This window comes from Muntiacus reevesi, chromosome 3 (genome assembly GCF_963930625.1).
Source record: "Muntiacus reevesi chromosome 3, mMunRee1.1, whole genome shotgun sequence".
Lineage (NCBI taxonomy): Eukaryota > Metazoa > Chordata > Mammalia > Artiodactyla > Cervidae > Muntiacus > Muntiacus reevesi.
Window position 1 is genome coordinate 11,701,390 of NC_089251.1, and position 12,275 is coordinate 11,713,664.

Sequence of the window (12,275 nt, forward strand, 5' to 3'; positions counted from 1 at the left end):
GAGGACAAGAGGACCAGGCTTTGGGGACTGGCAGTCCAGAGCTCAAATCCTGGCTCTGCTATTTCTCAGGACAGGTTAAGAGCTTCATTTTTCTCTTCTGTGAGATGGGGATAATAATACCTATTCCATGAGGTTGCTTTGATGATCAAATGAAATCATGTATTTTTTTAAAAGGTAGTGTTTTCAAACTCTACAATATTTTATAGATGACAGTGGTGTTATTGCATTGTATGTAAATATGGTATAGTTAAACCAGTTACTTTAAGGGAAAAGTGACAGGTACACATGAATTAATTAGAAACATCACTAATCAAGTTTTAATTGGGGACCCAAATATGTGTTTCCCACTGTACTTGCTTAGGACTGGAGAAGGCCACTTGCTGTGGGAGCAGAAATAGTCAGGAAGGTTTTGTAGAAGAGCAGAATCTTGCAGGATGGAGATAATCCATGGTGATCCATGTCTTGGCCATGTTCATGTCTTTCCAGGTGCTCTTCCACCTCATCTCTTATTTGCATTTTGCAGCAGAAGTGAATGGTATTGATACCTTCCTGGTCCTCTTTTTACACATGAGGAAACTGAGTCTCTAGCAGTAGGAAGGGTGTTTCAGTTTGGGGTAAAACCTCAGCTGTGTCATAGGTGTGCCTGGACTCAGCCCTCCATTCTGGTGGAGCAGAGGAAACGCCAGGAGGGATGGTGGTGCTGTGTTGGGTGGACTTGTAGAGTGAGCCACAGAGCTGGTGGAACCAGTCTTAGAAGGAGGCAGGTCGGCACTGACTGAACTTCTGCTAGGTGGCTGGCCCTCTATGAAGCTCATGCTCTACCATGACTTCTTTGAACAATCCTGAAGGTGAGCATCAAGTCCCAGTCTCACAGATAAGGAAATTGTTGCTGGAAGAGGCAAAGGGCCTTGCCTAAAAAAGCTGCCTGGCTGGTGAGTGAGTGAGCCAGGATACCAACCTTGAGATTCTTCAGCTGTAGCCCATGACCATCCTGAGGAGGCAGCTGGGCAGGCTCTATGTGACTGGAGATATTTCACCAAAGGGAGGTCTTTTCTACCTCCTATGACTGTGCCTTTTCTTAGGCTTATTGATTATAGTTTACTCCCTCTCCCCCACACCCCAACACATGTAGGCTGGGAACCTCTTGAGTTTAGAGATCACCTTTTAGTCATGCATTGGGTTGACATGACTAACCAAATGTGTGAATGAATGGGTGAATGAATGAATGTCTCATGGATGGATGGTCAGAAAAGGAGGAAAAGCCCATTGGAGAAATAGCCCCTTTGCTGACCTGGGTTGAAAATCTCTTGAATTTTTTAATGAGAGTCAGTGCTTATTACCTTGTGAGGAGAGGATTTGGTCTGAGCTGTGAGGTGCTCACACACTTCCCTCCCCTGCCAGGCTTCTGTTTCTGTTTAAAGCACCCTGGGAAATTCCAGCAGTGTTTTCAGGGGTCCTCTGAACTGTCGGACTCAGATTTTTAATTTTGCAGAGCAGGAAGGAGCAAATCAGTGACTCCTGGCTCCAAAGGAAAAACCACTACGTTTATCAACTGCTTGGCAGCTCAGTGACCTTTGGGGCCAGAGGAAGGGAAGGAAAATGTCGCTCTTCCCTCCATGTGTATCTGAGATTTCAGGAGGGAATAAAGAGTTTAGAGTACCTGAATATTTGCCTTTACTCTTCCTGTCCTTTCCACTTTCCCTCTAATTTCTCTTTCCCTTCCTCCTAGGAGGCCAGCAGCTCCCCATGCTGTTCTTTGTTATGTTCTCATATACATGCGCATGCATTTGAGTACATTTGATATGGGCTGTATAGTGGAAGGAACACTGGCATGGAGAACCCAAATTCAAATCTTTTCTCTGACAAACACTATTTGGGAGAACATGAGCAAGCTATTAATCTCTTTAGCCTCAGTGTCCTCATCCATCCAAATGGATACAGTATTCCATAGCAAACCCTTTCCCTTGAAAATTTTAATGGTGTCTGGACCAAGCATCAAGCTGCTTGATTCCTCTAGTGTGTCCCTGACAAACATCTGTTAAATTACAATTGCTCAATATGTTTGTGATGGAAACAGTGTCAGAGCAGTTAGCAAGATACACTGGGTAATACCAAGTTTTTGATGTTCATCTGAGTTCAGTGTTATCTCCACCGCTGCTAAGCTATGGACTTTGGACAAGTTATTTTACCTCTCTGACCCTGCATTTCCCCATCTCTGCACAAGCGTGTCTTGGCAGTGTGCATGCTCAGTCGTTTCTGATTCTTTGTGACCCCTTGAACAGTAGCCCGCCAGGCTCCTCTGCCCATGGAATTTTCCAGCAAGAATACTGGAGTGGGTTGCCATTTTCTACTCCAGGAGATCTTCCTGACTCAGGGATTGAACTGCGTCCCATACATCTTCTGCACTCATGGGCAGATTCTTTACCACTGTGCCACCTCCACAGGGTGTCATGAGGATTGCATTAAGTGGTACATGTAAGGGTCGGGTCACAGGAGGAACACATCACCTAGTAGCTCTCTTTTTGCTGTTCTGGGAGTCAGTCATCTAATGGATGCGGAGTCTGTAGCACAGTCCCTGTCCTCTGCAGGCAAGATGAGTTATTTTAAAGCAGCTATTTTAAAGTTATTTTAAAGCACCACCAGATCAACTTCGAGCCCCCGAAGCCCCTCTTGTACCCCCTTGTAGTCATTCTCTTCTGACCCAAGGGTATTGATTGTCCTGGGTGACAGGACTATTTTAATCTCATCAGATATATGAGGAAACTGAGGCACAAAGAGGTTAAAGCGTTTGCCCAAGGTAGCGCAATTGTAACTGATGGAGTTGGGACTTGGATTCAGGCAGTTCAGGCTCCAGAGAATATGCTCATGTCCTCAGGGAAAGAAGACATAGCCAGGAAGAGAACAATAGGTTAGAGTAGTTTTTAATGGCACAAAATCATAGTAGTAGAGTCATTGGCCTTTGCCTTTGGTCTGAAAATCAGTTGTTCACATTCATACAGTCTTGGAATTCTAGTCTTACTTTCAAATTGCAAGGAAAGAAACTTGCTTTTGAGAGCCTTCCATTTATTGCACTTATTGCAACCAGGTGCTGTGTTAAACTCTTTACATGTATTATCCCATGAGGGGCTTCCCTGATGACTCAGAGGGTAAAGAATCCACTCATAATGCGGGAGATCTGGGTTCAGTCCCTGGGTTGGGAAGATCCCCTGGAGGAGGGCATGGCAACCCACTCCAGTGTTCCTTCCTGGAGAATCCCCATGGACAGAGGAGCCTGGTTGACTACAGTCCACCGGGTCACAAAGAATCAGACACGACTGAGCAGCTAAGCACAGCACAGCACGTTATCCCACTTAAACCTCCGCACTCCGCTGGAGGTGGGTAGTATTATCCCCATTTTATAGATGAGAAAACTGAGACTCAGTAAAGAACTAACTGAAGCCTATGCAGTTGTAGAGGCAAGACTGGAAGCTAGCTGTCTCATTCTAGAACCCACCATGGTAATGCCTATCTTACTTTCTTTATCAACTGTAAATTAAGTCTACATGGATTAGTCATGATAATTTTACATGTTTATTGTTATTGTCATTATTGTTGCTATTCCCATCACACTTCCTTGTGCAGACTCACATTGAGCTTACATTGTCCATTGGGGCTCATTCTGACACCTGTACCGGGCCTGCCTCCCAGTAGAGTGGGCCCAGCCACAGTATTTCACTCATTCTGTGGTTAATCAGCAACTGCCCTGTGTCAGGCACCATCCTGGGCACTGGAGTTGCAAAGATAAAGAAGACATAGCTCTGCTCTGATGATGGTCCTGGTGGAAGGACAGCAGAACAGATTCACCATGCCCTGGCTCATGTATTCCATACATGCCACCTCACCAACCCACCCTTCCCACAACCTCCATCCAAGATAAGGACCCCAGTGCTCAGCTGAGGCAGCAGAGATGGATCTGGGCCCCTGCTCATCAAGGTCTAGGACCAGCTTCTTTGCTCCACCTCCAGCCCCCAGCTTCATCATCAGGGAAGCAGCACATGCTCTTGACCATTCTTTGGATCCCCTGCATTACCTCACCAGTACAAATCCTTGCTCTTCATTTTATGACCTGATTCTAAGTCCTGCCTCTTGTCCCTCACTGCCCAATCCCCTCCCTAGATTAACAGGGTCATCCTTATCTGTGTGGAAGACTGCTGTGGTTTGAACAAGTGCAGCTGATACTTTATATTTTAGCCGGCCTTGGGGAGGACCCATTGTTTTCATACAATCAACTTTAGAAAGTAAGGTTCAGTGAAATCTTGACTAGAGAAGATCCACCAAAGGTAGAGTGGTTCTCAAGTGGACCCTACTTTTGTGTAGGGAAGAATATCAGGGGCATTGGACTCTATATTTATCCTAGGAGGGTATGAGTAGAAAAAAAAGTTTTAAAAATCCTAGGCTAGACAAAAAAGGAAGGAGACCGGGAGCCAAACACAGCTGCAAATCAGAATGTACATTGTTGGTGGCTCGGGGCAAGATTACCTTCTCATGTGGCGTTTGGTCACCGTCATTCATACGTTATTTTTCATGGTCTATTGTGGTTTTATTCTATATTCTGGACATAGCATTAATGTGTTTATCAATTCATTGTGTTATAACTTATGCACAACAAATGACCTGTTTAAAGTGTACAATGTATTCTGAGTTTTATATACTACCAACAAAGATATAGAATCTCTTCATCACCCTCAAAAGACCATTTAATTTACATTTTACTTTGTCTTGAGCTTCTCATGTGCCTGTCATTAGTCTAAGTGCTTTAGAAATGTTAGCCCATTTGATCCTCATTACAAGTGTGAGATGTAGGCACTGTTTATAGAGGAGAAAACTGAGGTGCAGAGAGGTAAAGTGAAATGTGCACGTTTACACAGCTGTCGAGTGGTGGCGCTAAATGAGAGCTCAGACAGACTGGCTTCCGGATCCCATGCTCTTCATGTCTAGGCTCTGCTGCCTCTCATTTCATTCATGTGTTCATTCAGAAATTGCCTGTTGTGGGCCAGATACTGGGGTAGGAGCCGAAAGTTCAGAGATCTGTTTTGGTGGCCCCAAGAAGCCCACACACCAGAGAAGGGATCAAATGCCTGTATTAATACTCTAGATGGATGTATTTTTCTGGTTGTGGGAGTAAACCATAGGCTCACATGAACAAAGGCAAACTTACTGCTCCCTCAAGCCTTCTGGGGTAAGGTTAGCCAGGCTTCACTGAGGCTCCAAGAACCAAGAGGAAGAGGTGACAGGCAGGCCAGAGAGCCACTGTTGGCTGAATTCCTCTGTGGACATCCTGGGAATCTTGCTAACTCTATGTACATTCGCTTATCTAATCCTCATGAGAGCTCTGTGAGGTGGGTACTACCATGATCCCCATCTAAAACCTGGAGAATTTATGAGGCTGAATCTGTATCTGCTCAGCCACCCCTGACCACCTCATATACTGTGATTTTTTTTTCCCTTTCTTGTCCTGAAAGACAGAGGTCAGATTTCTGTGACAAAGCATAAAGGGAAAGACATTTTTGATTAACAGTATTTATGGGAAGATGCCATTTTTGTGTGTTTCTCTGTGCAAGAAATGCCATTTGGAAAGCCGGTGTGCATGTCAGTATCTTTTTTTTTTTTTTTTTTTTCATTCTGAGAAAAAGCCTATAGAGTCTGGTGGGGGGAGGGTTTGCAGCTGGCAGGAGCTTTGGCATATGTTGTAACTAAAAAGAGAGGGAATGTGTTGGTGGGACGAGCTACCGGAGAGCTGTCTCGGTGTGCTGTGGTACTAGTAAGTGTTTTAATTGGGTAGGGTTTTTGGAGGACTATTTTGACATCTGCTCGTGTCTTTGCTGATTTTTCTTCACTTAGAGTAGGAAACACAAGCTGTGGATAAAATGACTTTAAAATAATTGGAAGTAAAGATATCTCTCTCAAAGTCGAATTTGAGAGGGACACTCTTTAAGAAGTGGAAAGGAAATTCCACTTCGAGGAATCCATCCTAAAGCATAGGCTTTATGCCTACAGATTTCTCAACAATATTTATAATATTTTCTTAAAAACTGGAAATAGTCAAAAGGGACTTGATTGGGTTTGTTTCTAAGAAGTGGAACATTTTGTAGCAATTAGCAAGATCTTCACGAAGCTTTTAATGAAGTGAAATATTGTTTATATTGTAATAAATGAGAAAATCAGAAAGAGACATTATGAATTGCTTCAACTGTGTTTTTAAAAGGAGGTATTGGGACAGAGAGTTATAGAAGGAAATACACCAAAACGTTATCTCCAGAGGGAAGATTAGGGTAACCACAGTTTTCTTCTTTGAACTTTTTTGCCTTTCCAATTTTTTTTTAACATATGTATTTTTTTTCCACTTTTTATTTTGTATTGGGGTATAGGTGCTTAACAGTGTTGTGGTAGTCTCAGGTGAATAGCAAAAGGACTCAGCCATATATATACATTTCACATACATAATTTTTATGATACAAAAGACAAAGGTCCTTTTGCATAAGAGGAAGCAAGCCCTGAGAGTGTTGGTGTAGCTGCATGCCCTGTGTAGATACTTGTTCTGAAGTCTGAGCAACTGATTTGAGGACATCTTCAGAAAGAGTCATTCTGAGTTTAAAAGTCAGCTCTGTCACTCCTTATCTGTGTGATTTGGACCAGTTTCTTTGAGCTCTCTGAGCCTCCTCCTTTGATATCGCCCTCATAGCATGGTCAGGGTTAAAGGCAGGCATACAGTAATGGCCCAGTTTCCTTCTCCATCAGCACTACCCACCCACCCCCCAGCTTGAGAGGTTTTGTGGGTTTTGTTTTGTTTTTTGCCTTTTTTCCTCTTGTTTCCTTGAGCCTTTCAAGGATAGGGCACCATCCGGCCAAGCTGGCCTCCGATTCTTTCCTTGGGAACATGAGCTTCAGGAAGGCCCTTGAGCCCACGCCAGCCCCTTTGGAAGAGGCCTTGCCACCAGGAGGGCAGCATTGTCCTGTGAGAGGAAACTCTGCCGACCCAGCTTCTCCTGGAGCCTGGTGCACAAGCATTTTGGTTACTAGGGGGACCCTGGCCTGCTAAGTCAGAAAAAAGGGCCAGGTTTTTTCCTCTTCTTCAGCCTACTGCCTTTGTTCAAAAAGTAAACACTCCACACAGCTTAAGCAGCAAGTCCTCCAGCCAGGAGTGGGAAGAAATCAAAAGCCTGCTCCAGCCCAGCCATGGAGAGCCTACAAGGGCTGGTCTGTGCTGCGGGGCCCCACTGGGAATGCAGAAACTACACCCGATCCTGGTCCAGTATCAACAGCCTTGTTGCTGGGCCTTTCAGCCCAGGCTTCTCTGCAGCGGCCAGACCTCTTGCCCCCATCTGTTTGGGGCTCCCTGGAACTCTTTGGAGGTCAGGTGAGGCAAAATCAGTAATTGCGGGGTGCAGCAGCCTGGAGTCCCTGGCTAAGTTCTGGAGCCCCCCATGACCCCTTCTCCCTTTCTGTGTCCAGTGCCAGGGTCTATGCCTTTGAAGTGAGGGCCCAGCAGTTACCAGAAGGGACCGGAGGATTTTTGCCCTTAGGCCATTGCCACTGTACTTTCCAAACTGGGATCATGGCTGATGTGTATATTATAATAGCAATAATAAAAGCTACTATAAGGCTACTGTATGCCCAGTGCTATGTGCACACCCCCTCCAGTCCTCACAGCAGTCCACAAGGAAGAGGGCTAGGAGGGCCAGTCACAGTTACCTTCTTGACTTTACAGATGAAGGGGCCAATTAGTAACCATATAACCTTGGGCAAGCCCCTTCACCTCTCTGAGACTCAGTTTCTCATCTATGAATTGGGGACCCCTCATCTCCTGCTACTGCTGAGAATGAAAGAATCAGTGTGAAAGTGCTTTGTGAACTCTGAAGTGTGATGTAAGTGAAAAAGATTCTCATTGAGGCTGTTTTTGTCACTCCCTGCTTGTGCACTGCTAAGTCGTTAACCTGTTAGATTGCAAAGTGAGACAGCTAAGGAACTCTGGACAGCTCCTCGTGAGTCTTAATGCTCTCAGCTGTAAAATGGGATTGTGCTTTGTAAAATACTAGTTATCAATGCTGTTTGCTGATAACTTTTTACCCTGTGAATAAACCAGTCAGTTAATATGAGCTTTGGGGTTTGGAGGAAAAAATAAACCTCTAAGTAGGCAATCTTGTCCCTCCCCTGTGGCTCTCCACCCACAGAAAGCATTTAGTAAATGTATGAAATGATTGATGGATTTGTGGACTAGCCCCTGGAGAAGTCAACAGCAGAAGAAATTTGAGGCTGCTGGTCTTGTTGAGTGGAAGAGTTCCAGGACCACCCTGCCCTCTGGGAGTATTGTTTCAACCCTAGGAGGCTTCTCACCAGCATGGCTCCATCCTCCTGCTAAGAAAAATCTGAAAATGTTTACTTAGGTACCAAAGTCTGTCCTCGAGGCTGGGATTTAAGGCAACAAACATCAACCAATATTAATGAGTGCTTACCAAGTGCCAATCGTTTTGTTGAGTGCTAGTTGTTATGCAGTGCTGAACCAAACTGATGAGCCCCTGAGGGAACCTACACCCCAGCAGGGGGAGGCAGGCAGGTCAAGGGGTGCTAGGGCTCAGAGCAGCAAGGATGGCAGAATTTGGTTTCTCTCGGGGTGTCTGACAACAAGGAGGCTAAAGTGCGGTGCAGGCTGCGTAGGTGGTCACTGCTGTGTTACCTCTGCCACTCATCTCACCTCTCTGAACCTCATTTCCCTCAAGTTACCTAAAATGAAGATAATAGGGTGCACTTTGCAGGGACTGATAAAAATTAGTAAGTAAAGCATAGAACATGAGCTAGTAAGCATCTATTACACTGTAATTGTTGTCCTTTTCCAGGGCATTAGCAAGCATAGGCTTTAGCAGCCATTGGGACATCCAGCTCCATCACTAACCCATACGGTGCTCTTGGATGAATTAAGAAAGGGCATCTCCTCTCTCCCTCCACCAGCACCTACCCCCACCTTCAAATGATGCCTGTCAGCAAGCTCATAGGTTGGCAGATCTCATCCTCAGCTTGGCTAGCTGGGCGTGCTGGGCAGTGCACACCTGCACAGTCATACCCAGTAGCTCGAAGGTTGGCTGAATGAAATGAAACTGACCCCTTCTACATAGGGTGACCACATAGCCCATCTTACACTGCTGCGCTGGTATAATATACTCCTTCATATACGCAATATCCCAGTTTGGACCACAAATTACAGGGTCTTTCTGCTTAATCAGGACAAAATGAAAGTTCCAGACTCTAAAGAAATGAGCTTTGATATATAACGGGGTAAGAAGATTGAAGGAGATTGGCAGTAGGAAGTAGGCAAGGGGAAGTAGAGGTGGATTCTAGCAGTGGGTAAATAATGTGATTGAAAAGTAGCTTACTCATAGGCTTACACTTCTACAAACCACGGAGAGTTACTCCTGGCTGATGGGCTCTTTGTTTCTCCAGACAGTCCCTTCATCCTCTCACCAAATATGAACATCTAGTAGGCACAAGCCTCCCTTACCCTTCTTGTAATTATACCAGTAGAATAATGGGTTATGGCCAGAACCCGAGAGCCATGATTCACTGGATTTCTATGGAAAATGGAACCAAATTGAAAGTATGACCTTTCTACTTAATGTTTAAGAGAAATGTTAATATGTTAACACTATGTTGTACAACATATTCCATACCCAAGAATGCCAAGATTTGAGAGAGATGGGCAAGAAATCCTTGGTAAATGAGAAGAGATGAATGGAATGAGACTATGGTAAGAGCCTAACTGTATATCTGAGTTCCTGGAGCCAGAGCTTTAAACTTCAGCTGCTTCTTTTTTATTTTAAATTGAAAATATAGGAAAACAAATAATGTTGGGGTGTAAAGATCTCTCCCCCTAGCTGTGTGACCCAGGGCATTTAACTCAATCTCTGAAACTCTTTTCACTCCTGGGTACTGGGGATAACCATACAAACTCACAGAGTTTTTGAGACAGTTAGATGGCCTCACATGTTAACTGCTTGGCTTTGAGCCTGCCACAGAGTACACTTTGTCAGATGTCACTTTTCCTCCTCACTCCCCTTTCCCTGAGGAAGCCAGGGAAATGTCTGTGTCTTCATGGGACTTCAATGATTTTCTCTTCTGGATTTTTTCTTTTGCTTGCAGAAAGTCAGAAATATGGCCCTGGATGATGTCGTGATCCTGAATGTGGACACCAACACTCTCGAAACTCCCTTTGATGACCTCCAGAGCCTCCCAAATGATGTGGTGGGTAATGAGCTCTTGAGTTCTGACTCCCAGGAGCTCCTGCAGTGGACATGAACATGCCTTTGAAGAGACTGCTGTGGTTTTCCTGTGGCCTGGGAACCACAGTTGGTTTTTGTTATTACCTCTGGAACCTTTGTCTCAGTGAAGGAAGTTGGGAGGTGGTTCACTTTTTTAGTTTTGTATTGCTCTCATAACCCTCTCCTGAAGTGACCCCAGGGTCTAGATAGCCTCTCTTCCTAGGGAGTCAGGGGGTCTTGCCATCCCCATTGCCACTGCTGTGTCCAGAGAACAGAACAACCTCCCCAGGTAACCCCACCAAAGACAAGCAGAAGGGCTTCAGTGTGAGCAATTTGGGGCCCTTCAAGCCTACAGTTTTTTTCTTGTGCCATTGTCAAACCCAGCCATTTCCCACATGGCAGAGTATCTGCTGCCAGTGTTCTGAATGTGGCTCCACGTGCCCTAAACCTATTTTTTCCTAGTTACCTCAGGACTAGACAGAAGGTGGGCCTATTTAGGGGAAAGCAACTGGCTGCCACATTTGCCCCACTGCCACCCGACCATACACCTGTCTCACGTTGCCACTCAGAGCTGCCTTGTGGGTGGCCATTCGAAGCAGACCCAGTCTCCCCCATCGTTCATACGAATGAGGAGGATTGGGTCCCCTCCAAAGTACAGTTCTAATCTTTGTGGTTTAGCATCCATGACTTGAGAGAAAGTGTATAAAGTCACGCTGGCTTCCAGACTGGAAGGGGTGGGTGCTCCTAACCGTGTGCACTGTGCAGGTCTGGGTTTGTGTGGTGGCTGGTGGGCCCTGCCCTGCCTCACTGCCAGGAGTCCCAGTGGCCCCTGGGGTTAGCCGCCCGGAAGAGGTTGCTGCCTGTTGATGAATGGCTGGCAGCAGGGTTTCAGACTTCTCTGCTCCTAACTGACTGTGAGGTTTTGGGGGGTCATTTGTAAGGATGAGTTACTTGTACCATAGTCGAACAGTGGTACAGTTCACTGACTTTTACATGCTGAACACTCATCATTGACTTTCTATTTACGCTTCACACCTCTTGGAAGGTATTTGTCTTACCCTCACTTTACCCACAGAGCTAAAAAGAAGGGGAGCCGTAGAAGTGAACCCAGCTCTGTCACTCCAGAGCCACCAGCCTCAGTGCCCCTCTAGGTGCCCTCTGCATCTGGGGTCTCATTCAGTAGGTGAGGGAGAGAAGATGCTTGAGGGGCACATGTCTTGCCACTAACCATAAGGCTGGTGAAGGCAGAGCTGTGGTTGGAGCCTGGTGTGGATGACGCCCAGCCCGTGCTGCCTCCACTTTGTGTACATGGCCCCCCTCTGAGGCAGAGAGAGATGACAGCATAGGAAAAATGAAAATACCAGCCCTATGAGGTTTGCTGTTGATCAGGATGGGGTATGTGGTTGGTGTCTTTGGACCTCTTGGCTGTAATTTGAGTTCTTTTGATCCAAGGAACTTGAAGTTTCTATTCAACTTCCCTTTCAGTGGAAAAGTTCTCTCTTTAAGTCATGGATGTCTTAGGTATGGACCTTGTACTTTCTGAGCAAATGTAGAATGTAAACCTGGGGTATTTGAGGTACAAGGAATGGCTGAGAGCCCCAGGCAGCCAGGGGTGAGTGACTGATGGCTTAGAAACTGTGGAGTGGACCAACTATCCCACAAGTGGTGCTCTGACCCTGTGTTGCACTTCGAATAGCAAAGACAAAGCAGATCTAGTCCTTTCCTTCAAAGAGCATGTTCCACTAGGGGAAACAAATGTGTAAATTACATATATCTCAGGGCATAGCATGTTAGAGGCCAAAAGAAAATAAGAATCAGACACAGAATTGCCCAGGGGGAGGGTAATGGAGGCCTCCTGAAGATGCCACATTCCAAGATGCCTTTTAAATGATCAGGGAACCAAATCTTTGGTTCCTGATCAAAAGGACTACTGTGAGCAAGTCGTTTTCTCTTGCTGAGCTTCAGTTTCCCATCCTTAAAAGAGGA

At 45.5% G+C, this 12,275-nt stretch overlaps 1 protein-coding gene across 8 annotated transcripts in view; it reads left to right on the forward strand.

Annotated features, from left to right (window-relative positions):
• The window catches only part of DENND1A (DENN domain containing 1A), a 522,551-nt gene that overhangs the window by 330,057 nt on the left and 180,219 nt on the right, over nt 1–12,275 (forward strand). For all 8 annotated transcript variants that reach the window (XM_065928479.1, XM_065928480.1, XM_065928483.1 and 5 more), the window contains one exon: nt 10,171–10,272. In XM_065928479.1, the coding sequence (XP_065784551.1) occupies nt 10,171–10,272 (102 nt within the window). The remainder of the gene's footprint in view (nt 1–10,170; nt 10,273–12,275) is intronic.